Below are 27,843 nucleotides of genomic sequence, written 5' to 3'. Positions count from 1 at the left end.
TTCTCGGTTCGGCTGAGTCGAAGTGGACTTTCCCCTTGGTGAAGATGCTGACGAGATGGTCAACGGACACGAGCAACGGACGAAATGGAAGAAGAAAGGAAAGTGGGAGAGCGAATCCGAAACCGACGACTGACGATCACTGGCCCAGTGTTGGCTTCCATCCATGCTACCTTCCTTCGACTGTTGGGACGGAAGAAGCTTCTTCCTGTGGAAAACAAGCCTGGAAGTTGGATGCCAAGGTGGAGCTGCCAGAGCCGGATCTACCATAATTTCTGCGATTTTGATACTACACTCTGCTGGCGCCTGGATCCCATCAGCGGCATCAGGGAGTTAAATGGTCGAGATCGAGATTCGACAGGCCATCTGGGTAGGCGAATTAGGACGCTCTAGTCCCCTCCCTGAACCGATAAGGGGATGAAAAGGTACAGAAGGAAGGACCAGTTCAGACGAAGAAAGGCCCTGTTCCTGGAATCGTTGGTAAAATAATTTTGGATCGGTGTTCCTGTCCCTCTGATTTTACCAGAGAGTGTAACGTAACAAAATTGCGCCAGAGCCTTGGGAGCTATACCTCTATGGTCTGTGTTAATGATCAATGGAAAGACATGCCCTGGGCATGGGGAGGAAGCAACCTATGGAACGTCGGGACGGGAGGCCGTTTTCCAATTGTCCCGGCGATGGGAAAATGCACGATTTCCCATGGGTTAGTGACGCTTAAGACTAGCGGATGTAGCCAACCTTGGGCGGCCTTGTTAGCGACCGTTAACAGGTTAGCTTGATGACTTTTGAGCCTGGTGATAGCCTTCACATGGGCCAATTTCCGGTAATTTGCACGTGTCTGTTAGTGCCCTTGTCCCCTGGTAGTGGAGACCAATCTTGCGCCGGTGGAGATTCCATCCAGAAAACCACGCTTGTGATACTCTTTCTCCCACGTTTCCAGGTTCTCTTGTTGGGTCAATTCAACCGCAAATCTTTTGATGCGACGGTTACCGAAAAGCGCACTGTTGTCTGGACTTGGACGTGCAGAGCACACGGTGAACCAGCTGCTGTAAGGCGAAAGGACGGACGGATTTCGGATTCGGCTTGACCGCATAGCCCTACGTAGTTACTTCGAGGCGCTGTAGGTTTGTGATGCACGTCCAGCAAGAGCAAGGAGGGTATGCATGTCCGCCGTTCGAAGCAAAGGGGAATTTGGAGGATTTGCGGGTTCATGCCCATTGTCGTTATCGGGATGAAGACTACATGCCCTTCAGGTGTGAAGGTTGAGTTCTCCGGGGATGACGGCCAAGGTTACGCAAGGTATATGTGTTGGCGGCCTTGATGGTAATATTGAGTATCCCAGCCTGCCGTCATCCAGGCAATGACATGTCATCTTGGGCATCTCGAGGTTGGTCTGAGTACGAGATATCGGAGCCTCAATACACATCGTCTTCTTGGCGGTTAGAGTCGACTAGTAAGTTCTGGTCGAGAGGTTTAGTAGAACGACACCATTGGCGAGCCGCTTAGCATCTAGGTATGGTGCTCACTGTTGTCAAAGTCCAAGACATTCCCTCGCTACCAACGGGCTACCGACGGACGCATTGTGTAACCAAGCTGAATATTGCCTAACACTGTTTCACAAATAAGGCTGTTGTGGAACATTAGAGCCGCACGCTTACACCAACAAGGGAAATGAGAAAGACACTCCATGAATCGATATGACGATCGTCATCAGACAGCAAAAGATTTTTCACCTCACCAATTAAACTCGCATGAGGCTGAGGGGAAGCTACGGACATGCCTCGGTTTAATGTTCAGCCGCCATGGTTCGGCAAGTCTGACCCGACTCGGTGAGACAGAGCTAGAGTAGAAAATAAAATAGAAGAATGAAAAGAAAAGAAAAAGGATCCAAAAGTGAGGATGATCGGGTGAATGGAGGTTGAGGAGGGAAAACAGCTGTCAAGAAGAGATACAGAATTCGCAGTAGTGACGGCGGGGGGACGACTGCCATATACACTACTAACGGTAGGCTCGTCGGGCTGAAAGAACTCACTTTGTCATAAGTAAGCTACTGTACAAATGTCAAGTGCCGTTGCCACAAAAAGAGGTCGACAAGTAAAACCCCCTTGATGGCCAACTGAAAGTTGGAAATGTCTTGGGAAGGTGCAGTGGAGGAGGCTCATTCTCCAAGTGTTATCACATCACAAATGGGACCACCTGCTTTTAGATCTTCAAAGAAACTGAAGTAATACCACATTCCACTGTGATCATGATGGGTTTGGTCGACAAAGTACCCGTTGGTATGATGGTGGCTTTGTGTCTGCTAGCCGCCATTGAAATCACTTTCACAGCCATAAACTCGTAGATATCCAGAATCGTTTCAAGAATAATAATTCTATGCCAAAGCTAACGTGTATACTCTCCAACAACCTACACCTAAAGTCTCGTAGACATAACAAGACAATCCCTTTCAACATCACCCTTTCACCCGCTATTTGATACTTTTGATGCTCTTCTCCAGTTCCTTCACGCTCTCCCTCACCTTGGGGCAATAATGTCTCCTCAACAGCTCGCCCTCCCACACCGTCGACGCGAATGGGTTGCTACCCTCCACCGTCGCCGCAAGTGGCTTATATGTGCCGTCGCCCTTCCTCTCCTCCGTATTCCAGAGCGAGCTAATCTTCCTGCCGTGCGTGTGGAGCACGTCGGCGAGCAAGCCGAGAAGCGCCTGGGCTGACTTCTCCGGCACCTGGAGCGATCCAGACATGAGCTGCTTCGTGAAGGCGGCCAGACGGAGCGGCGCCACGGAGCGGATGTTCCAGGGCGGCAGGAGGATGCCGCTGAGACACTTGACGAGCAGGACGGTGGTGGTCTGCAGATTGATGCGGTTGTTGCGGCGCACGCTGTTTTGGAGCTGGAGCGACTGGGCGCCGAGTTCGAGATCCGGGTTAACGGAGAGGGAGAGGAGCGACTGGAAGAGGTGGGTGATGAAGAAGGAGAGATCGAGGTGAAGATCCGAGCGGGCGTTATGGGCGTCTTGGCCCTCGAGAAGAGCAAAGGCGGTGACGGTGCAGAGGAGGGCTTCGCGGCTGGTGTCACGAACGAATTCGTGCTCGTCGTCTTCATCCTCTTCCTCTTCCTTGTTCTCGTCGTCCGACTCGTCCTCCTTGTTAGCGTCCTTTTCACTGTAGCGGATCAGGTCTTTTAGGGCCTCAAGGAGATCACCAAAAAAGTCCTGGTTAATCAGGTGGGAGTATCTGGCGAGACCTTCAAGACAGGCACCCATGAGGTTGGGAATACGCATCTTGAGGATGCGGAAGTACGAGGCGAAAACCATCTTGAGCGTTTCGGACTGCATCCGCTCTCGCTCCTCATAGCTCACAGCTGCGTCGGCGTGGGCCATGACCTTTTCAGCCTCCTTCTGCTCCTTGAGGAGCTTGCGCTCACGCTTGGTGCGGAACTCCTTCTTTTGCCTCGGCTTCTTGACCGACCCATCATCCTGCTTCTCCACCGTGTCTCTGGAAGCTTTTCCGGAGAACTCGCTAAGCAAACGCAGGTGGAGGAACAGGTTCAGGATGCTCTCGTCAACCTGGTAGTTGCGAGCCTTCATCATCTTTGTGAGCACTGAAGTGGCCTCCATGGCGGGTTGACCATCCTCATCCTCGTGAAACAGGGTCTCGAGAGCGGTCCGGCATTTGATAAAGTCTTTATCAATATTTCTGTAGCTCAGCTTCTTGATGAGAATCTTGAGAAGCTCACCGCGGAAGTTGAAGTGCGGTACTGCGTTCAAAAGGGTGCAGGCGCAGGTAAGGGCGATGCTGGAAATGGGCTGCTTGGACTTGTCGCGAATAGATCCACCTGCGAGGGCAGCAAGGGTCTTGATGTATTGGTAGTAACCGGTGACCATGGCCTGCTCATAGACGCGTAGCCGCTTGACATCCTTGGACAGCTTCTCTTTGGCAACATCCTCCGAAGCCGGTCTTATCCTGTAGCCGGGAATGACATCCTTGTAGACGGTCATCTGGACAACAATGGCGAGCTTCTTGATGGCGAGAAGGTCCGACTCTCCAATCTTGGCGAGCGCCTTGAAAGCACCCGGATGCTCCTCTGGGTCTTCATTGAGTTGCGTTGCGATCTTGGCCATTTCCTCCTGGGCTCTCCTGATCTGTTCACGCTCGGGGATCTTGGGTGCTTCTGGCTCGGGCTGAGCCTCCTCCTCCTCAGGGGCCTCCTCCCCTTCACTCTCCAACCACTCGGCATCGCTCGCAATCTCGGCGTCTTCCTCTTCCTGCGTCACCCAGGTTCCCTCGGCAACTCTGATGGGCAGTTTCGTGGCATCGGCGGCCTTCTTCTCCTTCTTCTTCTTTCCTTTCCTGGGGCGGTTCTCATAGTCCTCTTCGAGGTTCCAGCTCTGTGCACTCTTGAAGAACTGCTTTTGAATTTTGACGTCGCTGGTGGCTGCGCCGTCCGAGGACTGGCCGCCCTCGGTCAGCTTCCTCCGCTTGGAAGGATGGGAAGACATGGTGGTGGCTGGTAATGGTCTGTGCAGTTGGAGGGTTGTAATATGATGTGAAGTCAACCTGAAACACTGAGTGTGGGCGGTTGATCGATGCGTGCTGAAGACAGACTGAAGTGAGAGCGAGCGGTGTTCTGGAGTGGAGATGGATGGGTATCGATTGTTTGTTCTTCACTGAGATGAGGAACCGCTCAGGAACATTTTCCAAACTTTTTGGACCCTGGCTGCCAAAGCTGGGGTCTTATCGGCGGGCTGTGGTTGGTTCATATTTTTTATCGGACCCCACCGCTTGGGGAAAAAAAAGTTGCTGAACCATGAACGGCCATCGATTGACTGCACTTTGAGTTTTGCGGTCGAGTTGCTTGCGCTGGAGCTTCGAGTGGCCGCACCTCCTCCTCCAAGTTTGAATTCCCTTCCTTCCATTCATCCAAATAGGAACCCACGGGGCACTCTCCGAAAACATCAACACCGTCGCAGCAAAGAGAGACCGCGGCAATCTCTTTCTCGACCACTGTACACACATCCAACCTCCCGTCATCCCAGTCTCTACCCCACGATACACAATCGAGACTGCACTCTTCCCCGTCTCCCACCACGCGCCGAAAGGCCGATCGAATTCCCACTTTGCGACGCGATCGAAATATCGACGTCGACTCTCCTTAACGATAGTACCATACGATACCCATAAAGCCAAATCGTAGAAAGCAACACCCAACCATGTCGTCTTTGGCCTCCCAGTTGGCCCAGATCGCTGCCAACTCGCGGTCGACCCTCAACACCAAGGTCCTCAAGGCCGCCCACTCCAAGTCCCTGATCTTCGAGCCCCGCGTCGCCGCTACCCAGACATACCCCGAGATCTACTCGATATGTCTCGAAGGCTTTGAGGAGCTGTGCAACCTTGATTCGCGCTTCACCAAGTTCACACAGTCGCTATGGAGCCCACAAAGCCAGGAGGCCGACAGGACACAGATGAGCGCCGCTGAGAATGCCGCCCTCGATAAGCATGTCGAGGCCTTCCTCCACCTGTGCGGCAGCAGGTTGCGTCTCATGCCCGCCATCAAGGCCATCGAGTGGTTGATCCGCCGGTTCCGCGTTCATGAGTTCAACACCGCTGCTCTCATCGCTACCTTCCTCCCATACCATACCATCCCGGCCTTTGTGACCTTGTTGTCCATCCTGCCCGCCAACATCCCCAAGGAGTACCGCTTCCTCGACCCCTACATCCGCTCTCTGACCGCGCCCCCTCGCGCCGCCATTGTCCAGCAAGCGACAAACCGTCCCGAGCTGCTTACCGCCATCTCCCAGTACACTCTCGACTCTTGCAAGTACCAGATAGAATACCCTGGCCTCATCTCGTTCTGGGGTGGTGTCATGGTTGAAGCCACCAACGGTCTGCTCGACAAGTACCGTTCCGGCAGGCGAAGCATTCAGATCGAGAACGACAACGCCCTCATGCAGCAGCTTGGCCCTGTCCTCAGCGATGCCATGGTCATGAAGAGCTCTCCCGGTCTCCAGATTGCCAGCTACATGGTTGTGACGATTCTGGCTGCCAAGGGCGGTCTTGCCGACAACGCTCTTACGGCCTTTATGGACCAGCTTGTCCACGGCTGGACGCCCGAGACGATGCGCCCTGGTCTCGTCACCCTCTGCATCATCTCCCAGCACCGCTCCGCCAAGCAGCTTTCTGCCAGAGTCACCAAGGCCCTCCTCAAGGTTCCTGAGGTTGCCTCCGTCATGAACGAGATTGGCAAGGACCACCGAGTTGATAAGCTGGCCAACGGCCTAGCGCTTGCCTTGGTCGACAGACTCCACAAGAAGGGCGATGTTCGCAGTCTGCCTGTGGTCAACTCGCTACTCCTTGGCAACGTCCTCCGGGAGAAGCAGATCAAGGTCGTCTACAAGTCTCTGTTGGTTGCCGCCCACAGAATTAACGACCAGGTTGATCAGGATGGCGCAATTCGCAAGGAGCTTGGCACTATTCTGGTCAGCTTGTCCCAGGCTGGTGGTGAGGTTGGCGATATCGTCCGTGCTACTATCGACGAGGTTGACTTCGACATTGATGCTCTCGAGTTGACTCTTGGCGCCTCCATTCGCCCCAAGCTCGCCGTTGAGGATGCGCCTGAGGCCGCTGCTGAGGACAACAACACTCCTACAGTCGACAAGGAAGCCCAAGTCGCGCAGAACTTCGAGAAGCTCTCCAAGCTCAAGCCCCAGACTGCATCGTGCTTTGCTGAGGAGCCTCTTGATCTTCTCGAGGAGCTTTACTCGCTCTTCTTGTCTGTCGCTGCCAATGAGAGTAACCTTCAGAAGTTCGACGAGGCCCCTGTTCTCAGCCGCCCCCAGGCCCCTACCAAGCTCTTCTATGCCAGCTTCTATATGCGTCTCTGGTGCGGTTCTCTCCCGACTTTGGCCAAGGTTGCTGCTCTTGACCGTGTCAAGAACCTCCTGAAGGATGAGGACTTCGCCACGTTGGACTTCCAGGCCGTCGTTCCCTATGCCATTGTTGCTCTCAGCGACCCTGCCAAGAAGGTCCGTCGTGCCGCTGCCGAGCTGGTCACCGGTTTGGGATCTTTCTACGAGACCAAGCCCACCAAGGCCCGCCGTGCGTGGGGTTCTGAGGGTCTCTATGCCAAGAATGCTGCTGTCAACTGGCTAGACTTTAATGCCACCAAGTCGCTCATCCATTCCGTCCTCATTCCTTCTCTCGAGGAGTCCCTCCTTCACGAGGACCACATCTTAGCTGCCCTCACCAACGCCCTGGAGAGCTCCAAGTCCAAGGACGGCGATAAGAAGCACCTGTCCCACTCTACTAGACTTGCCATTTTCAAGTTCCTTTCTAGCCATGTTGTTGGAACACCGCTGATTGCTGTCAAGCTGAGACTTCTGCAGTCGCTCAACCAGATCAAGAGCATCTCCGGTACTTCTAGAACCGACCTGCTCCTTTCTCTCTTGCAATGGTGGGCCCGCCTGTCTCAGGCTGAGGCTCAGCAGCTCCTTGCACGGGAAGCTGTGGATGAGGCGTCTGTCAACAACGCCTTCGTTGATGTCGTCATTGCCAACAACGAGGCTGGTCTCAGGCTGATCTTCGAACTCATCCGCGATTCTAATGTTATTACCCGCAACGGGCTCGTCCAGTCGCTCTTCGGCCGCATCCAGAAGATCTGGTCTTCCATGAAGGCTGAGACCCAGTTCTCCACCGCTCGCGCTCTGCTCACTCTTTCTCAAGCCGTTCACCCTACCTCTTCCGAGCCAGACGTTATTGCTACCGAGGCTACTGATGTTTTGCATAAGGTTGAGCTGACTACTGATATCCTGCTCGACTTCCTCGAGTCTCTTTACGATGATATCAAGAAGGCTACCGAGAAGCCGGCGACCAAGCGTAGACGTGTTGGCTCTTCCGAGAAGAGCGTCGACTCGCAGAGCCCTGCCGATGTTAGCGCCAGTCTCAACAAGGCCACCTTTGTTCTCGAGCTTGTTCAGGAGTCGGAGCCTGCCAAGCATCCCGAGCTGCTTCCCAGCCTCTTCACCACCCTTTCCGAGCTTCAGCACCTCCGTACTGTTGTTGGCTCTGAACTGGGCTACCTCCAGAGCCTGGTTCTCAGTAGTCTGCTTGCCATGATGCCGGCCTACAAGGACAGCAAGGAGCTCACTATTGACCCCGCGGCTGGTCACGGTGATATCCTTGCCTCCTGTATCCAGCGGTCTTCCAGCCCCACTGTCATCAACGCTGCTCTGCTGCTGGTTGCCAGCCTGGCTCGCACTGCGCCTGATGTTGTTTTGCACAGCGTTATGCCCATATTTACTTTCATGGGCAGCTCTGTCCTCAAGCAGGCTGATGACTACTCTGCTCACGTTGTCAACCAGACCGTTAAGGAGGTCATTCCTCCTTTGATCGAGACCTTCCGCAAAAGCAGGAGGAACCTGGTTGCCAGCACTGCCGAGCTTCTCACCAGCTTCGTTGTTGCCTACGAGCACATTCCTTCTCACCGCAAGCAGGATCTCTTCATCACTCTTATCGAGAACCTTGGACCCGAGGACTTTCTCTTTGCTGTCCTTGCCATGTTCGTTGACAAGTATGGCGCTACTGATAACATGCTTGCTTTCACTACGCAAATTATCGGCTCCTTCTCGGTGGAAATCCAGCTGCAGACCCTCATCAAGCATCTGGATCTCATCAGCGACATCTTCAAGCCCAAGCCTGTCCTCTCCGCTGCTATACTCGCCAAGGTTGACTCCAACTCCGAGCAGGATGTTGTGAAGCTTGCTACGAAACAGCTTACCCTCCTCCCGAAGTTGCTTGTTAACCGTCGGCTGAGAAACGAGATCTCCGGATTGGCGGAGAAGGATGATATGGAGTCCGTGAAGATCCGCGAGCTTTATGCCCAACTCCTCGAGGGCGTCCTCACCCTGGCTGGTACCGTTAAGCCAAAGAAGGACACCCTTTACACGCGCTGCGGCGAGGCGCTCTCCAACCTCCTCAACCTGCTCTCCATTGCCGAGTTCATCAAGAGTGTTGAGGCTCTTCTTGACCGTCCGAACGTCATTTTACGCCAGAAGGTCCTCCGTGCCTTGGAGCGCCGCGTGGACAGCGAGAGCATCAACAACCCCAAATCGAGGGAGGCTTTGCTTGCTTTCTTGCCCCAGCTAACGGCTGTTATCCGCGAGTCGGACGACATGAACTACAAGCACACCGCTGTCAACTGCGTCGACAAGATCGCCGAGAAGTATGGCAAAAAGGATCTCGATGCCGTTGCCGCTGCTGCCGCCACCATTGCCGGCGACAGCTGTCTTGGTCAGCCGTCTCAGGAGCTCCGTGTCATGGCTCTTCTTTGCCTTGCCTCTCTTGTGGATGTTTTGCAGGATGCTATCGTCCCTGTCCTGCCTATTGCCATCCCCAAGGCTCTTGGCTGCCTCGAGGAGAGCATCAAGGCCGAGAAGCCCGATGGTGCACTGCATAATGCTGCCTATGCCTTCATGGCCGCTCTCGCCCAGCACATTCCTTACATGATCTCGGGTGCCTACCTTGACAGACTCCTTGTCTGCTCCAACGCTTCTGCTGCCGCTGGTGTGAACGAGGAATGCCGCGCCAGCCGGACCGACTGCCTCCAGTTTGTCGCCAAGCTCATCGAGGGCAAGGTACTCTTCACTGCCCTGGAGAAGAACTGGGCCAATGCTGCTTCTTCTGGATACTTGGTGAGTCTTCCTCCTGTCACCGTCACCCTTGTTATATAAGCTAACAATCTCCAGGCTCTTGAGGAGTACCTCCACGTTCTTGGCACCGCTCTGGACAAGCACCCCAAGTCCTCCATCGCCAAAAACACCACCCTCTTCACTGGCATCTTCCTCAATGCCTTTGATCTTCGTCGCAGCGGCGTCCTCTCTTCTACCCAGGAGCTGGAAAAGATCGAGCTCCTCATCAACGAGACCTCTCTCAAGATGATTTACAAGCTCAACGATGCCGCCTTCCGCCCCATGTTCTCCCGCCTCATGGAGTGGTCCACTACCGGCCTACCCAAGTCCGACTCGGCCGGCAAGGCCCAGCGCCAAGTCAGCACCTACGGCTTCCTGCAGCACTTCTTCGAGAACCTCAAGTCCATCGTTACCTCGTACGCCTCGTACATGATCGACTCGGCTGTCAAGATTCTTTCTGCGCCCCTTACCGGTGACGACGTCCTCAAGACCCTCCGCTCCCGCGTCCTTCGCACCCTCACCAAGTGCTTTGAGCACGACCAGGACGGCTTCTGGCAGGCGCCCGCCCACTTCAACGCCGTCGCGCCCGTACTGGTCGCGCAGTTTGGCCACGCCGCTGGCGCTGATAACTGCACCGAGGATTTGGTGCTCGCCGTTGTCGAGCTGGCTGCTGCCGCCGACAGCAAGGAGCACCACAAGGAGATCAACTCGGCGCTGCTCAAGCACCTGCGGTCGGAGCAGGCGGCCGTCAGGTTGGCGGTCATCAAGTGCGAGCAGGAGCTCACTGCTAGACTGGGTGAGGAGTGGCTCCAGAGCTTGCCGGAGATGTTGCCATTTATTAGCGAGCTGCAGGATGATGATGACGAAGTTGTGGAGAGGGAGAACAGGAGATGGATTGTGGGCATTGAGGAGACGCTTGGTGAGAGCTTGGATAATATGTTGCAGTAAAGGGTTACGAGGGTTGGAGTTGGTTATTGAAAGAGTACATACTGTGATTAATGGTCACGGGAAGACGTTTACATGTGGTATATGATCGATGTCTTTGGTCATGTTGAAGGTGAAGGATATATCCTGAGGATGGATGGGTCTATGTATAGCATTTGCATTTGTAACTGGCGTTCGATACAAAAAGTCATGGTTGGATTTGATGTGAATAGATATGCAATGATCATTGAAAGTTCTGTTAGTTGTTCTTGATTCGTGTCCTGTGATATCGTCTATTTCTCGCTCACTGAACATGCCTGCAGAAACTTGTCCAAACCAAGATGTGTCGCAAAGACGAATATTGCTCCCCTACTTGGCCCTGTGTCCTTCCGCTCTGGGTATCTTTTCTCCTCTCTTCTCTCCGCCACTGCGCACTCCTCCTCCGGCAGCAGCAACAGCAGCAGCAACCCCCATTAACGAACGTACTTGCTCATAAACCGCCTATGGAAATCGCTCCTCAACAAATCATTGACAAACTCCTTCTTCTTATTCCTATCATCCACGCCCCTCGCCTGGTTCTTGAAGACCACGTCGTCGTCCCACCTCCTCTTGACCGTAAAGTCCGGCTTGTTCAGCAGCGGGTTCCCGAGCGCTATGTCCTTCTCGCGCTGTTCTTCTTCGGCCTTTTGGCGCTCAAGCTCCTCGCGCTCGCGCTTCTCTTGACGCTCGCGACGCACGCGCTCAAGTTCCCGCTGGAGTTCAGCTTCTTCGTCGTCTGAGTCGGAGTCGGAGTCGGAATCGGAATCGGAGGAGTCTGAAGAGGCGTCGTCGTCATCTTGGTTCTTCTGGGCTTTTGGTGATTTGGCATCGGCGTCTGATTCGGCGTCGTCGTCGTCATCATCAGAAGAATCATCCGCATCAATCTCCCTCGTCAACTCTAATATCCTTCGTCGCTTCGCTTCTTGGTCTTCCTCCTCTTTGTGATCACCGCTCGTCAAAGCCAATGGGCGCTTGGTTCCCGCCTTCTCGTTATCGACATCGTCACCAGAGGTAAGAGCAGGTCCGCCCCTCAACTTGGCCTTGTGCGCCTCCTCGGCAGCCAGCAGCTCAGCGCGCAGGTCGCGCGTGTCGCGCTCTTCAGATGCCCCAGCAACGCCGCCTTGGCCGGGCTTGCGGAACTTGAGCTGGGTGTAGGCGGGTAGGAGACGCTGGTGGTAGGCGGGACCGCGGAGAGCTTCTTTGCCTTTGGCCTGGTTTTGAGAAGAATGAATGTTAGTGGGCGCACGAGAGGATGGCGGGATTGGTTGGGGATGAGAAGGATAAGCTTAGGTGGTGGGATGCGTACCGGGTCGAAGGTAGGTCTGTGAGCTGTGGTCATTCTGGCGGCTTGATTCGGTTACGCAGTTCTTTTCTTGAGTTGATAGATGATGCCGGTGCGTGAGAGATGAAGCGCGCGCGATAGAGGGCGAGATGGGCCGTGATTTGTTGAGTGGTGTTGGAAGTGGAAATTGCTGCAGAAGGAAGTAAAGTTGTTGATTTGAAGCAATATGATGGCTCTGAAGAAGGAACTGGCTGGCAGTGGTACAAATGGATCCAATGACGCCCTGGGGTTCAGTCTCGCAGGCGCACTTCTTGACCGCCAGCGGCAAAACCCGCCAAATTTTGGCGGACTTTAGTGGCAGAAACGGTGACCATAGCGACTGCAACTGCAGCACCTAACCAGTGATGTTGATTCTTTAGATCTGCAACAACGTATTTTCAAAGGGAAAAAGTAAACAAACCTCAGTCAACATGCCCAGAGAAGCAGAACCGTCAGCCAACGAGAAGGCCTTTCTCTTGAAGGCGCTTCAAGACGAACAGATTCGCCTCGATGGCCGTGAATTCGACCAATACCGTCCACTAGAGCTCACGTTTGGAGACGAATATGGCGTCGCCAATGTATCGCTTGGCAAGACAAAGTACGTTTGTGTACTCTCACCACAACACCACGCATATCCTACCCCTGAGGCACCAAGATACTAACCGGGACTCCCATCTTTAGAATTCTTGCCAAAGCCTCCGCTGAAGTAACAGTCCCCTTCGCCGACCGCCCGCTCGACGGCATCTTCACCATCGCCACCGAACTCTCCCCCATGGCCGCGCCTCACTTCGAAGTGAACCGGCCCACCGAAACCGAAGTGCTGCTCTCGCGCCTGCTCGAAAAGACCGTCCGGCGCTCCGGCGCCCTCGACACCGAGTCGCTCTGTCTGGTCGCGGGGCAAAAGTGCTGGTCCGTCCGGGTCGACGTGCACGTGCTTTCGCACGACGGCAACCTGACCGACGCGGCCTGCTTCGCCGTCGTCGCCGCCCTTCGCCACTTCCGAAAGCCCGACACCAGCATGGAGAATGGCGTGCTGACGGTGTACACGCCTGCGGAGCGGGAGCCGGTGCCGCTGGGCTGGCTGCACTCGCCTTTCTGCGTGACGTGGAGTTTCTTTGGCGACGAGGGTGAGACAGCGTTATTGGATGCGGATTGGATGGAGGAGCAAGTCAGGGTCGCCAGTGTCACGATTAGTTTGAACAGGCACGGAGAGATCTGTCAGATCGCGAAGCTCGGGGGTGTACCGGTCGAGGCAGTTGCGCTACTGCAGTGTACCAGCGTGGCGCTGACGAAGGTGAAGGAGTTCTCCACTTACTTGGATGACAAGTTGGCGGAGGACACGAAGAGGAGGGATAAGGGTGGGTTTATGGCTGAGTTAAGGGCGGAGAATGATCGCATTGTTGGGTGAAGCGGTTGAGGACATAGAGGAAGAAGTGAGATACCCAGGTACGGCCATAGAGCCGAGCAGAACAACAAGGCTGTGTGGTTGAAGGCGAAACCTGACGAGGATATGGGACAGCTCTACAGCTGGTCTCTGTACTTTTCTCAGTCAAAAGAGAACGGCAAGAATTGTCCAAGAGGCAAGTCACTCCGCGGAATGGGCTCTATTATTATGCTGGGGGGCGCCGCGAGTGCCGTATCCTCCCTCATGTCTAAAGGGGGTTATCCCGTTAGCGGCGACCGGAATTGCTATCTAACGTTACACAGTGTATCTCGCCATCAGCTCAATCCCCAAGTCCTCATCTGCCGCTAAAGCTGCTAGATGAATGAGGTGAAAGCATTGGCGCCAGGTAACCGCAGGGTCCTAGTCTCTACCTCTAGACGCAATGAGCTCCAAACTTTAGTTTAGACCAAGCCTGAGCCCCAAATATGCTTCCACGTCACTTCCCCCACGATCCAATCTCGTCCGGATTTGAAGTGATTTGATCCGATGGCAGGGTAATCTCGCGCTCCGTTGTAGGTGTTTTTGGAAGAAACCGGCGTGGTCATGTACCGCTCCTGGCCCAGTCCTTAAGTCTTCCAGGAAGCGGTGTTGATCCTCAACGGCAGGCAAGATCCAAGCATCGCCGAACCCAAAGGGAGGATTTGGTCCCCACATAGAATCCTCTGCTCCGGCGCTGTCGATGTTCGTCGATATTGGTCGCGAACGCGGGTCATGTCATGAATTGGTATTTCATCATCAACCGCTCCCGCTTCTCACCGCATAACCGGCGGCCTCGACTCCTTGTTCCACTTTACCCTCGACCTAACCCACTCCACCGCCTCCCTCACGCCCGTGCCCGTTAGTGCCGACACCGGCAACACTCTCGAGTCTCTAATACTTGCGCTCTTCTCGCCCTCGAAGACCTTCTTTACCAAGCCTTCCTTGATCCGCACCACCTCTACACAGTCTTCCCGGTCCTGCTTGTTCGCCAATATCAACAGCGGTACGCCTTCTGTCTCCGAGTGCTGCAACACATCCTCCAACACCGCCCGACACTCGTCCAGCCGCCCGTTGTTCTGATCGCGCTCGATTTGGCCGTCGCCGATGTCGGTGCTGTCGATGATGAAGATGATGGCGTGGCAGGACGAGTAGTACGAGTGCCACAGGGCGCGAAGGGAGAGCTGGCCGCCGACGTCCCAGAGCTTCAGGTACATGTCGGGAAGGGTGATGGTGGAGACATTTTGGCCGACCGTAGGAACCGTTCTCAACTTGGGCTCGGGCTGGTCGGGGTGGAAGAGAGCTTTGACTTGTTCGTGAAAGGTGGTCTTTCCGGCGTTGTCGAGGCCTAGGAGGATGACGGAGTATTCTGCAGGCGAAAAAAGGGAGAGGTTAGTGTTGTTGGTCGTTGCAACTATGGGATGAGATGGAAGGGAAAAAGGGGTTAAATGGGATGGGAAGGGGAAAGCTAACCCTCTTTACTGGTCGCTAATCGGTAGAGACCCTTTGCTAGGTGATACATGTTGGCAATTGTCTCCGGAAGCTGACAAGGGCGTGTGAAAAGGTAAGGTAACAGATCGCAAAGCTGTATGAGCTAGTAGGTGTTCGTAAAGAATCTCTACGATATTATAGGTATGTAGTGTACAGAAGACTTCCTGGCGCAACAGCCCGGATCGGGACCGTGTCTTCCCCAGACTTGTCAAACGCGCCGGGGGGGCGATCACACAGCGTCGAGGCCCCACATACACAGGTCTCTACACTAACGGCTTGACAGGGGCATGCCATCCCAAGTTTAGCGGCTTCGGTGGGTTTCTGGCCTGAAACGTGGACCGCTAGGGATGGATCAGCCCGATAAGATAAGAGCCCGCGGGGAGCTCTCTGTGTCGTCATAGGCCACCTAGTTTCACAGCATCAGGCCGCTTCCAGCTTCCATTCTCCCAAACCAACCCATCAGATTTTTACTTCTTCTTTCCCTCTCTCTCTCATGGCACAGTAATCAGTTAGATATCGGAGAACATATTTCCAGCCTTCGCCATGGCTCCCGTCGCCCTAGAATCCGAGCCAAGGTACGTTACGACTATGCGCCATCACTTAGATACGCCCAAGTGACGCCGAGGTTACGCGTTGGTGAAAGCAAGATAGTGGAAGCCAAGTTACAGTAGGTAAGCTAACTTGGATACTTCTGCAGGTATCTACCGTTGGTTCTGGTGGCATCGCATATAACAGTCCCTATCTATCTCACTTACATCATCGGCTTGGGCCTCTACCGATCGTATGCCCAACTGGGCCCAGCCCAAGACACGCGTGGCCGGATATCGCAACGACAAAAGCTAGTGACAGTGTTCGGCAGTTTGTCACTTCTGAGTCTAGCATCTGCCATCAAGTCCGGATTGGAGTATCTGGCCATCTCATACAAAGTATGGGCATCCGAACGAGGTATCCCCCTTCTGCAAACCCTATCCGGTGGCTTCAGCCTCAAGAACCTCACACCCGAACATGTCCGCGCTTGGTTGAATGATACACCGCTCTACCTCGATGCTCTCGAAATCATCGCAGAAAAAGCCCGGAGATTGTGGTGGGGACAACAGCTCGACCTGGCAATGGTCTCATGGACCATGTTGCTGGTGGTTGAAGGTCGCAGGAGGAAGATCCCGTTTCTTTGGGCGTATGCACTGCTTGCGCATCTGGTAAACCTCTCTTTTGCGCAGAACTTGTTCTACGTTGCTATGCTCTTGACTCCTGTGCCCATTGGTAATACCCACATGTCGAGGTATGGTTCACGATTGGTATTTCCAACTATTCTACAGTCTGGGTAACTAATGACCATGTAGACTATCGAAGCTCCTCGCTCGTGCGTTCCCACCGAAACCTGCCAACTGGTTCCCGAAGCCTGCCTTCTTCCACATCCTCCTCGTTCTCAACTATGCGGTTATGCTCTGGGCGCCCCGAACCGCAGGAACCATTCACTTTCCTACAGCCGTTGCGATTTCCAAAGCATTGTCTATTGCGCCTCTGGTTCTGCCAGCCATCATTCCCAAGTCCTGGGGAAAGATCCAAGCCGAGCCACACGACAGCTACAGTTCCTTCACAAAACTCTTCAACGTCATGTCTGTCGCCAGCATCCTGCTACACGGCAAGACATCCATCTCCGCTCTGTGGGATAACCTCCCCGGCTCGTACAAGCACCGCCACAGCGTCCGAATCCCCTTCGACATCGAAAAGCGATCAGCATGGGAACGAAGCACAACCGCCATGGAAAAGATTCTAGGCTCAATGAATGACCACCCGGCCGTCGCAGCCGCCGGCAAAGATGTTCTCCTATGCGCCTTCAGCCTGGGTCTTTGGGCGGCAGTTCGCGCCTTGGACGTAGATCACATGCTCAAGGCGGTAGCACCGTTCTACGGAAGGAAGTCGGGAAGGAAGGAACTCCCCGCTTCCAACCCAAAGGCCGTGGAAATGGGCAGCACAGAACCCTCCGAGTCGATTTCGGAAAGCGAACCCTCGCGCCCGAGCTCGTCTTCGGGCTTGACCATGAAGCTTAGGGACCGTGGCAAGCACGTTAGCTCGAAGCTTGCGGAGGCTCTTAGTGCCAATGGTAACGCGGATACTAGCCCGAAGGAAGCGCCGAGGAGACAGGGGAGACCACGCAAGATCAAGCAAGAACCGACACCGGAGCGGGAGCTGGGAACCATTGACGAGGTGGCTGGTGTACCTGATGCGGTCAGTGACTCGACTTACGAGCCCACACCGGCGGTCAAGGCACAAGCTGTGGAGGGTGATGTTTTGCCGGATGATGAGTTTGATTGGGAATCGGCGGCTCTTGCGTGGGGGTTGACTGCGCTGGGAGGACTGGGTGTCGGCTCGTCGGCTGTCTATGGGGCTGAGTGCGTTTCTCGTTGAGGAGGCTGTGGGAAGAAGGAGGCTTTCTTGAGCACTGGCGTTTACGGAATGTGAACGAGGTAGTATATGAGCTTGGAGGATCCGAATATATATTCGATGTAGTTCTAATCTGAAGTGCCATCTACCTTCCTCTTATGCTTGTTATGGTCCGGTATTGCGAAGATTTGGGCTACTAGGAAGAGGGGATGAGAGAAGGTTACTGAATCACTGTTGAGAAAGACAAGCGCTTGGAAGGATATGACACTATCAACCCAAACGTGAATTGTTCATCCGAGAGACTGATCTAATCTGAGGGTATAGTGAAAGCAAAAGAAATGTCTAACAAACCATAACTCCTCTTGGCTCCTTTGATGAAGAAAACTCTGTCAACGAGAGCATAGCTACCCCCGGAAGACAAAAAAGAAAAAAGAAAAAAAAGAAAGAAGAAAAAAAATCTGAGAACCCACACCTTCTATAGGTACTATCAGACATCCTGATAAAGACACTTTTCCTTAACGCCGAACCTGCAAACATGCCTTCGTCCCTCCCTTTAAAAGAGACTAAACTCTAATACCCTTCATTCAAGGACACATGAATCCTTGCTTGACACGTAAACTTGTCGGACTGCAGTAGATCCGGAGAATGCCAGTCTGCCTTTTGCTCTTTCCCCCACAACACTAACTTGCTCTCGACCCCCTTCTCTGAAATTCCTCGGTCATACCCTGCTGACATACGCCCTTTCTGACAGACTTATCCCCTTCACCTCAAACATAACACATAACCAAAACAGGCCCCTCCTTCCCCACCAACTTTTGATTATACACATCCATCACCACCGAGTCCCAATCGGCATCACTTCTCACATTCCGTGGGCAGCCGGCCGACAGGACATGGATGTACGGAGAAACGCTAGTTCTGCCGCAGATGGTCCCGATGGTGTTCATAATGTACGTGTAGAACCCGCTTCTCACAATGGGCGAGAGGGAGTGCTGGTACGTCACGGGCGGGCTGATGTCTTCGTTGGTCGAACGATTCTTCATGTGCACGTGGTAGGTCAGGTCGGCGTCGTCGGGGACGTCGAGGACGAAGGTTGCGACCGGGACTGGACCTGTTGTTGCTTGCTGGGCTACTTCTTTCTCGCAGCCCTTGGCAAACTCGTCGTGCGTGCGCTTTCGAGTGCCGGTGAAAATCAGGTCTTGGTCGGTTCTAGGGGTAGCGGTTGAGGTCGCGGTTGGTGTGGAGTTGTTGGTTGTGGGGATTGGAGTATCGGTTTGGGTAGTGCTGGTGGTTGTGATACTCGGTACGCTCGTATTGATACATACTGGGGTGGGAGCAGATGTGACGGTTTGGGTGGTGGTACTTGTGCTACCTGGTACTGTCGTCTGAACAGGAGTAACGGTGATGGTAGGAGTGACAGCTATGGGAGCAGGAGCGGCGATTTGAGTGGTCTTGGTTGCGATGGTTGGCACCTTCGTCTCGACAGGAGCCACGGCAGTGCTTTCCAAAACCGGTGTAACGACGCCAACAGAAGCCGTACATGACCCCGGGATGGAGACTGATACAGGAGTTTCGGTGATTTTGGGTTCGCTCGTGGTCTCGATCTCCACTGGTAGAGTGTTCTCAGTGACGGTATTGGAAGGATTCTCAATCGCAGGTGTTGTAGTCGTGTTGCCGGATATTTCTAAAGAACTCGACGCTCCAGTCTCGACACTTTCCATCACAGCTTGCAAACTGGTGCTAGAAGTCGTTGTTGCAGTCATCATTACACCTTCGGAGCATGTCTCTGACCCTTCAGAACCCGTTTCTGGCGAGGCAGTGGTTGCTTCCGGTGAAAACGCTTCCAACTCGGCAACTGGCGCGGGTGAAGATACGGATGCCTCAGAGGGTTCTGGCGACAGCAAGGCACTCGGGTTGTTCCTTGCCGCGTCCTTTTCCTTTTTTCGAAAGAAAACTTGTTGCTGGTAAACAATGCGATAGAGGAGCCCCATGAAGTGGACCATAATACTATCAACTCCAGTTAGCAGCTGTCCTTCACCAAGGAGGTATTTGAGGTTTTTGACAACTTACATGGTCGAGTCTCTGGGCCATATGGTTTGGCGCCTATTTCCAGGCGAAACATAGCACTCTGTCGAACCGAACCACTTTTCTCCCCAACCGGTCGTGAGCATATAATATGCGGCACCTCCCAACATAATCTTCATGCCCCTCACATCACCCTGGGTCTTGTGGTAAACAAGGCTCTGGAAAACCGAGTTCAGCACAAAGTCCTTCATCTCCTTGTTGAGCTCTTTCCCCTGCCAGTCATTGAGTTCGAGGCGTCGATAGAGTATCGACAATCTTGAATTCCGGTCTGCGAAAATATCAGCACGAGTCCAACCAAGGTTCAGGTGATTGGGGTGAGAACTTACCAAGGGTGATATAGTCCAGAAGAATCGGGAGCTGGTTCGGGTAGAGATCGATACGCCCTGTAATGGTTGCTCCTCGGTTGGTGTAGCAGTGACCGTAGCGAAAACCGGGGATTTCGCTCACCCGAATGTACTGATTGTCCGCAGAAGCTGGTGGTGTATTTTCCGGGGAACTGGCAGGAGGAGTGAGGAGGTTTGGGTCATTGGCCTGTGGTAAGGCATTGGCCCCGGGGAGACCGGCATAAGGCTCTTGAGCTTGTGGAAGGCTGTTATCCAGAGGAGGACTAGAATTTGGAACACTGTCCTGTGCAGGAATCTCGGGGTGGTTTTGCGAGATGGATTGTTGTTGAGGCTGTTGTTGAGAGCCTTCGCCCTGCTGGGGGTCTGAGACTTGGTCAACCATCCCGTTCAGTAAGAGCTCAGGTCTTTCCATCTGCGCAAGAGCAGCCTCTATGTCTGCGTCGTCAAACGTAACCTCCCCCAACCAATCCAACGACTCCAACGACAGGGCGGGCTCGGGGGGTAAATCTGAAGGAGTCTGAGTACTAACCGCTGGGCCACCTGAAGTGTGTCCATCCTGAAGCGAAAAGGGACTTGCAGGCGGATCAGGGGCACTGGGCATACATTGTCCTTCTTGCTGTGCAACCAGGTCATCTTGGCCGTCCGTGAAAGGCGGGGTTAGGGCCTCGAGGAGTTCGAGCTCGTCAGGTGTGAGATCAATGGGACATAGCGTGGGTAGGTCTTGGTCTTGGAGTTGTTGGCTTGGTTGGGGGCCGGTGGTTGTTGATGCTGATGGTTGGGGCAGCGTCAACTCGGCCGGCCCCGGCTCTGGTGCATGACCTGAGGCATGCTGTGATGGTGGTTCTTGGTGTTGGTCGTCGTCCTCTGATTCGGAAAAGAGCGAATGCAAATCATCATCAGCAGCGTCCCCAAAGAGCGAATCGAGGTCAGGTTCGACACCGTCGTTCTTGTTCTCCCTCTCGTTGTCCTCGGCGGCAAGGAACTCCTCCTCCAGGTTGGAGAAGAGGTGGTCCTGCTCAGAGTCCAGAGAGACAGAGCCCATGATTGAGATGGCCACTCTTACACATACAGGATTCTGTCGGCGACCAAGTCCAGAGTTTGCAATAAAAAGTGCAACAGGACAGTCAACCGAGGCGCGCGACCGGCCGAGTCACAGCGACAAAAGGTGCAATGTCGAGTGATTGATAGTTTGCGATCGAGTTTGCAGCAGCACTCAAGCAGCAAAGTTCAAAGTCGCAGTCGCAGTCGCGGATGAAGGGCCGGAAGACTTCAGATGAAGATGAAGTCGACGTGCAGGGTCCCGTCTGGTCGAGAAAATAATGTGGAGCCCCACGTCAAGATAAGCCATTGCAACGACAAAGGTGGGTTTCTATCCACTGTTCCTTGCCTGCGGCGTTCACGGGACTGCAGTGCGTGGACTGGAGTGGAAACTTCGTTGTTGATCACAGTGCTGGCCTTACTCTCAGCCACAGCTAACCTCTGCCAATTTTTGTTGTCCTTACGGGATCAATGGGCCCTGAAGGAGGAAGATTGGGGATGCGATCCACTGTGTAAGAGACCATTGCACAGTGCTTCAAAGAACGCTCTTACTGTGGATTGTGGCTTGATTCCTTCGCCATATAGTACTCCAACACCACCATATATAACCCTGCGCATTGCGCTTGGATAGCTGCACCTTTAACCCTGAGTTGTGTCTCGGGGGAGAAGAGTATGGCAGCCTCGAGACCAAATCCATTCAGTCTCTACCAACTGATCTGGTGTATATCATAAGTGTCAAAGGTTATTGTTCTATTATTTGTATCGCTATAGCGCGTTTGGTCATGCGCTCCATTGCGTCACAACATCAGCCAGGTAGGACTCGACTGATCGCTGAGAATATGGTGAAGCTACCGCAGTACTAAATCCAGCAAACTTACAACGCCATGCTTTGCAACTTTATCCCACCATAAATCAGACATCATGAGCTCTTCCGTGTATCATTCCACAGCTTATCCACAATCTGGAAAATCGCCGTCACATCCCTCATGATGGCAGCATCCACATCCCCTCCCAACCGCTGCTGCATCTTATCCGGATGCCAGCGAACTCTCTCGTCCTTCAACCTTGCCGCAAACTCCTTCTCTCCCAACTCTTCCAGACCTATCCCGTGCACAAAGAAAGCCCTAACCGTTTCTGGATCCATTTCATCAATCTTTCCACCCACCACCTCCCTGTTGACAGGCCAAGGAATCTTCGCCACGTCAATCTTCGCACCACCTTCCGTAGCGGCAGCAGCAAAGTCCCCCCACGCCTTGAGATACTCCTCCCACCTGTCCTTCCACACCCTCCTCTTTCTTCTCTCCTCTCCCCTCTTCAAGCTCAGCTCCATCTCCTTGGCGATCCTCCGCTCCTCCTCTTCCCTCCTCCTCTCTTCCTCTTTCCTCTTCTGTCTCCGCTCCCGCTCTTCCAGCAAGCCCTGGTGCGTCTTCTCCCACATCCTCTGTCGGACATAGGCAGCGTACTCCTCGTCCGTCATCCGCTCGAGTTCGCCCTCAGGGTTGACCCGTTCCCGCGCGGATGAGTACACGTGGATCGGCTGGCCGTAGACGCCTTCCCAGTAGGCGGCTCCTTCGTCATCAGCCATGGCGTCGAAGAGAGACTCGCGGAAAGCGGCTTCGGGATCCAGCGGTGGTTCGGCGAAGGGGTCTTGTAGATGATCAGGCAGCTCTTGTTGTGGGGTAGGTGAGCGATGGCGACGGTGCCGGCGGTGGTGATGACGATGGCGGTGTTTGCGACGGGGTTCGCCGTCTTTAGTTCCTTCATCCTTATCCCTGTCCCGGTTCCGGTCTCTGCTCCTATCCCTCGAGCTTCTCCGCTCCCTTCCCCGACCATCGCGGTCATCCTCCTCGGAGCGATGCCGGCGACTACGGTGCCGGTTTGATCTAGGAGAGCGCGATCGTGATCGTGACCGCGACCGTGATCGTCTCCTCCTCCTCCGCCGTGATTCCCTATCCTTGTCCTTGAATCGAAACTTGGTCACCTTAGGCTTCTTCTCCCTCATCCTCCCTTCGGAGTCCTGATCCTGGTCCCCATCACACTCCCTATCCCTTTTGCGTTCACGCACACGTTCACGCTCACCATCCCGCTCCCCATCAGTGACATCCTCCCCGACGCCGGTCATGGGATCATCGCGGTCATGGCTGATACCCCTCTCCGTCCTGCTGCCCTTTGGAGGCTCAGCCGCTGCTGAAGTTGACCGTGACCGGCCCCTGTCCAACTCTGGATCCTGCGAGCGGTGCTTGCTCCTACTACCCCCACCAACACCCCTTGCACTGCTACCGTCTAGTGCCTCAGCATCGGTTTTGGCAGGCGCGACAGGAACAGGGTTGTAAGAGGCCAAGATTCTTCGCCGTTTGGGGGATCGTGGCGGTGAGTTGAATCCGTCAAAGGACATTGGTTCTGCTGCTTTTGCTTCTCTGTCCGTTGTTGGTTCAAAGGGCGGTAGTCCTGTGGATTCTCGACCCCATGAAACTGAGGATCTCGTCCGCGGTCTGCTTGTGGTCTGTGACAACCCAGACGGGGGGTCCTTGCTCAGGGCCTCTTCAGGCGCGCACTTGCGATAAACATGTGGCCTCTCGGATTACTTTAATTCAATGCCCCGGTGCCGTAGATCCGTGAGTTTTTTCCGGGAGTTGATTCGGACTTTGCTGCTTTGGTGTGCTGTGCGGCGACCCAGGTGAGGAGGTGAGATGGTGAGGTTGACGCTGCAGTGTCGTCGCTGGTGGTCAGGTGTACATACACCACTAGGTAGTAGGTACTTAATAGGTAGAGGTAAGTAGTCATGGCAGTGTCCAAGACAGTGCACATATCCGTAAGTTTGAAATTACCCTCTTTGGCGTTATCGCGTATCCGTAACAATACTTTGGTATCGTAACTTTCACGTCAGTTTTTTATTTTTTTTATTTTTTCTTAGCGATCCTTTTCGCACGTGGAAAGTCATTGGGACCCGGGTTAGGGTAAAACCTGTCACTTTTCAGCGCAGCCCCCACCCTCCATCCCATCTCCCATGTGCTCCCAATCCTCCAACTCCACACCACCAGGGCAATCAGCGCCGGGGCCGCTTCCATGGCCATGGAACAGCAATAGTGTAGCCTCCTCTCCCCCCTCGCTCGCTCGCTCGCTGGGTTCATGTCATGAGACGGGATTCTTTCTCCGCATGACGCGGCTGCTTCCGCTGGTGAAGAAGTTCTTTGGACAATTCCGCACAACTTCCACTTTTGCAACCGGAGTCGTATCCGATGTTCAACAGTAACAATTGATGGCGCCAATACTGTACTGGAAAGAACTTATCGAACGAAGCTCGAGGCTCCTTCATTTTACGCTACGTAGAGGGTAGTACACCGTCTTGAAACTGTGTCGAGGTACTTCTACATATACTCCCTTACGACATACCACCGTGGTCAGCGTCGACAGTCCGAGACATCCATCCATCCATCTCACTCTGGACAGAAATCCTGCGAGGTCGAGAACAATCCGTCAAGACCTTGATTGGGCTTTGATGCCAATTGATGCCCAATCGTTACCTAGCATCTCCATGTCGGTCTCGGATATCGGGTCCAGGACCGTCAATCATCTCCTCCTCCTCATCATCATCATCATCAAGGGTGCTTGTTGTGGGCGACGGCCGGACTTTTCTCGATCGCACTCTTTCCCCAGACGGGAAGTGAGACACATCCATCGTACCATTGGTACCTACTGATCAACCAAGGCATCAACGAGCAATTGGCAACAGAGTTGCAAAAGAAAAGCAAGTGGTTGCATATCAATCAGGACATTGGAAAAGCAGATCGTCTGCACATTCTATGTACCTCATGCACACTCTATTCAGAGGATGTTGCAGACCGTTACATTGCTGAGCCTCGCACCAATAGTGCGAAATGCAAACTGCAAGTTCGATATATCTACTGTCGCTATCCAGGTTCCCAGGGCAGGGTCATATTAAATGAAAGAGGAAGAAGAAAAAGAAAAAGAACGTATTGCCGGCAATATCCCGGATCTTCATGACCACTCTCATCCTTCATTTCGCGTTGGCGGACCCCATGCAGCTCGTCAAAGGGGTCTGCGAGGCAAAGTGCTTTAACAGAGGCTTTTGTGTTGAGGAGTTGCGAGGACGCGTGCTTAGCTTCCGTAGCCTTATTCAAGAGAGAAAGGCGGGACGGAGACTAGCACCGGGGCCGGACTAGGTAGGACGGGGGAGTTAACCCGCCCACTTGTGACGAGGTACATTGTACGTCAGTCGCGGCAAGATCCCGAAAACGAATGAGCTGCAGTGTGCATAAAGTAGGGGATGGATGCATGCAAGTCTCACAAGCGCTTATCCCAACCACACCTCATTCGTGTGGGTAAACAAGCGCTTGGGGCGCGCGGAGCGCCCGCCATATAATAGAGTCTCTCGCGACGGTGATGGTGTGGAAATGAAGCCTAGGGAAGGTTTTGGTATTAGGCACGTACATTGACTGGTCCTTGAAACAACCTGATGTGATGAGCGAGCGAGTGTCCCATCATGACCATGTTCTTCCGGTCAACCCCTCGGAAAAGCCTCACATTGTCATCACTTCGGGATACTGATGGTGATAGAAGGAGCGTGTCCAAGTGCAAGTTGCATGTGTCTGGACCGATAAAAAGGCTCTTGTGTACATCACTCATTCACAAGTAAGTGTACTTGGATCACAGCTACAATAAAAATGGATTGGTAAGAAAACACTGCAAAGAACCCCCCATTTCCACCACTCCCACCATCAACATTACCACCATTGCCACCGCCTCATTTTCCGCCCTTTTCTTCTTCCCAGGTATGTAATATCGTTGGCTCACCGGCCCTTGTAGTAGTTAACCTTCCATTCAACAGCCCCGACGTTTTCCTTTTCTCTTCCCCCTTCCCCTGGCTGCCTAAAACCTAGCGGTAGATCATCATGCACGTAAGGAATTCAGGAGTCACCGCATGGCCTTTTCGCGGCGGGACCACCGCAGTCATCATCGGCATGTTTCTTCTTTCCATTCAGCTAGCCTTGACTGGCGGTCATTTCTAGGTAGCTTCACTTCCTTGACAGCCTTGCTTCTGCAATGTGCACTGTACTGTATGTGCAACATAGGTCCTCAGCTTCCCCGTCACCAACAATCATGACCATGACCATGACCAACCAACCAACTGTGGTGTTGACTAGGGCGTAAGGCGTTAACTGGTTGATTTCGATGCTTTTTTTTTGGAGGGGGTGGGGGAGGGAAGGTCATCTGCACTGCCTCAAGGAAGTTGTTCTTTTGTTTCTTTACTTAGCGACAAATGGTAAACGCTTCTCTCTCTCTCTCTTCTGGATGGTGCTTCCAAATCATAAAGTCCTGGGTTGAACAGTATGTATCAGTCACACCTAATAGTCCAAACTACACACCTGAGATAAAGCCTCTGACGGCTTTCACGAAGCGTCACGATACGTGAGATGTGGTGAACAGGAAACCATATGTCAAATCCAGTAGCCTTCAATACTTCTTGAACCATCAGCAAACTGACCTCAAACACATCTTTTTCCCTTCTGTACCAAAAATTTTACCTAGAGGTACCCTTAATCAGGGGCATTGACTCAGAACGGGACTTACGAACACCCCGAATAACACAATTAAATTCCCTTTCCATGCTTCTTTGAAAGCCATCGACGCCAACATTTCCCGACAAGTTCCAAAAATGCTTTGCTTTTTTTTAACGGTATTCGCAATGTCTCACTTCATTTCCCTTTTCTAACTCCTTGACGCCCAACACAACCCTAATCAAGGCATATATCGATGGTACCACTCGGACGAATTTGGTCATGTCGGGTTCATCAAAGCAAATTATCGAGGGTCTAGAAGAACTCATACAGTACCTACAGTATGTCAATTTTTGACAATGCTTATGAATGGGGCCGAGTAACACAGAAATCTAGGTAGTTCTAGTGCTCGGCAAAAACGTAGTCTTCATCTCGGTAGCCCACCCATCTAGACCCCCCTTGCCCTCCACGTTTCCGTCGCCCCATCCTCATGGTTCGCTTGCAGACTCCGCTTTGAAACCTAATCTTAAAGCGACCATGATGTCACTTTATGAGCGGGTGTCATGCCTAGAGGTACGCTTTGGTTTCTGATCTCGATTATCAATTTTACCAGTGTATTCCAGGGGTGCCACATGTTGTGTGAATGCCCCCTGGAGTGTGATGAGATGAAGCACTGTTACGGGACTGGATCGCTAATAAATGATGAATGCGACCTGAGAGTCATCGAGAATTCGCATTTCTAATATGGTGTATCAGGTTCGGGCTTCCGTGACCCAAAATATCTGCTGGGATAACGTGTAAATATCACATTTCATTTCCAACCTAGCCGGAGGTTGGAAGGACGATTGCGAGGAGCTGAATGTGACGGCGAGTGTGAACATCTGATCACTCTTCAAAACTTGGATGGATTTCGCATTGGAATCCGCAATTTTCACATATCCAGGCCTCAGACAGTGCCATCATTCAAAGACATACATGCAATAGCCCGTTATTTTGCTCAACTATTAAGCTTTATTTATCCTATTCCCGAACCGCACACTCCATCCTCGACGTAGCTTTTGATAACAAACTCCGCCTTAGCCAATTAAAGGGTCGTCTATCTCCTAGACAGTCACGAGCCCCTGACATTCCCCCCAGACGGGTTCTACCCGTGATTTGCCAGTCCCATTAAAAACAACAGAAATTATAACCCCTGTGGTCCCCCGTAAATGGAAAAAAGTCCAGATGCAATATAACGAACGGCCAAAAACACAAAGCGCCAACTCCGGACATGAAGAAAACCAAATCCCCGTGAAACACCAGCCCAATGATGATGACCCTGTGTGCACACCAAATTAAGAAACCCACGGGACATGTTCCCGTGACCACTTCCTCTCAGCCCCGTTATGGGCAGGGATATTAACAGACTAATGGAGCAGCGGAGCTGCGATATTCGAAGGCTGATTAGTAGGTTGATAAGCCGTGGTTGTAGAAGGATTAGGTGCGTAAGCGAACGGTAGGTAGCGGTAAGGACCAGCCGTATGACGCTCGAACGTAAGCTTGGTTCAAAAAAAGAAAAAAAAAGAAGAAAAAAAGTAGTGATGATGAATGTGAAA

General features: G+C 53.2%; 8 protein-coding genes across 8 annotated transcripts; 3 read left to right on the top strand and 5 right to left on the bottom strand.

Moving 5' to 3' along the window:
- Nucleotides 1-2,360: 2,360 nt before the first annotated feature.
- Nucleotides 2,361-4,507, bottom strand: NEUTE1DRAFT_63501 (uncharacterized protein; the record flags this gene model as incomplete). The annotated part of the gene is made up of 1 exon (XM_009852809.1): nucleotides 2,361-4,507. One exon carries the CDS (start codon nucleotides 4,496-4,498, stop codon nucleotides 2,468-2,470), a length of 2,031 nt encoding a protein of 676 aa, XP_009851111.1.
- Nucleotides 4,508-4,843: 336 nt separating this feature from the next.
- On the top strand, nucleotides 4,844-10,867 carry NEUTE1DRAFT_63498 (uncharacterized protein; the record flags this gene model as incomplete). The annotated part of the gene is made up of 4 exons (XM_009852808.1): nucleotides 4,844-5,584; nucleotides 5,693-8,311; nucleotides 8,366-9,685; nucleotides 9,740-10,867. 4 exons carry the CDS (start codon nucleotides 5,210-5,212, stop codon nucleotides 10,628-10,630), a joined length of 5,205 nt encoding a protein of 1,734 aa, XP_009851110.1.
- NEUTE1DRAFT_63496 (uncharacterized protein) lies at nucleotides 10,854-12,101 on the bottom strand (the record flags this gene model as incomplete). The annotated part of the gene is made up of 2 exons (XM_009852807.1): nucleotides 10,854-11,856; nucleotides 11,952-12,101. The coding sequence occupies 2 exons, from the start codon at nucleotides 11,982-11,984 to the stop codon at nucleotides 11,080-11,082; spliced, it is 810 nt and encodes a 269-aa protein (XP_009851109.1).
- Nucleotides 12,102-12,397: 296 nt separating this feature from the next.
- On the top strand, nucleotides 12,398-13,374 carry NEUTE1DRAFT_82175 (uncharacterized protein; the record flags this gene model as incomplete). Its single annotated transcript, XM_009852806.1, has 2 exons — nucleotides 12,398-12,564; nucleotides 12,648-13,374. The coding sequence occupies 2 exons, from the start codon at nucleotides 12,398-12,400 to the stop codon at nucleotides 13,372-13,374; spliced, it is 894 nt and encodes a 297-aa protein (XP_009851108.1).
- Nucleotides 13,375-14,001: 627 nt separating this feature from the next.
- NEUTE1DRAFT_82172 (uncharacterized protein) lies at nucleotides 14,002-14,908 on the bottom strand (the record flags this gene model as incomplete). Its single annotated transcript, XM_009852805.1, has 2 exons — nucleotides 14,002-14,755; nucleotides 14,860-14,908. 2 exons carry the CDS (start codon nucleotides 14,906-14,908, stop codon nucleotides 14,163-14,165), a joined length of 642 nt encoding a protein of 213 aa, XP_009851107.1.
- Nucleotides 14,909-15,361: 453 nt separating this feature from the next.
- NEUTE1DRAFT_122347 (uncharacterized protein) lies at nucleotides 15,362-17,493 on the top strand (the record flags this gene model as incomplete). Its single annotated transcript, XM_009852804.1, has 3 exons — nucleotides 15,362-15,452; nucleotides 15,575-16,156; nucleotides 16,218-17,493. The coding sequence occupies 3 exons, from the start codon at nucleotides 15,421-15,423 to the stop codon at nucleotides 17,284-17,286; spliced, it is 1,683 nt and encodes a 560-aa protein (XP_009851106.1).
- A 536-nt stretch (nucleotides 17,494-18,029) lies between these two features.
- NEUTE1DRAFT_82168 (uncharacterized protein) lies at nucleotides 18,030-20,733 on the bottom strand (the record flags this gene model as incomplete). The annotated part of the gene is made up of 3 exons (XM_009852803.1): nucleotides 18,030-19,269; nucleotides 19,333-19,615; nucleotides 19,674-20,733. 3 exons carry the CDS (start codon nucleotides 20,731-20,733, stop codon nucleotides 18,030-18,032), a joined length of 2,583 nt encoding a protein of 860 aa, XP_009851105.1.
- Nucleotides 20,734-21,463: 730 nt separating this feature from the next.
- Nucleotides 21,464-23,124, bottom strand: NEUTE1DRAFT_82165 (uncharacterized protein; the record flags this gene model as incomplete). The annotated part of the gene is made up of 2 exons (XM_009852802.1): nucleotides 21,464-22,689; nucleotides 23,053-23,124. The coding sequence occupies 2 exons, from the start codon at nucleotides 23,122-23,124 to the stop codon at nucleotides 21,649-21,651; spliced, it is 1,113 nt and encodes a 370-aa protein (XP_009851104.1).
- Nucleotides 23,125-27,843: the final 4,719 nt, after the last annotated feature.

Source organism: Neurospora tetrasperma (genome assembly GCF_000213175.1).
Source record: "Neurospora tetrasperma FGSC 2508 unplaced genomic scaffold NEUTE1scaffold_3, whole genome shotgun sequence".
Taxonomy (NCBI): Eukaryota; Fungi; Ascomycota; class Sordariomycetes; order Sordariales; family Sordariaceae; genus Neurospora; species Neurospora tetrasperma.
This window is presented reverse-complemented; position numbering and strand designations above follow the sequence as displayed.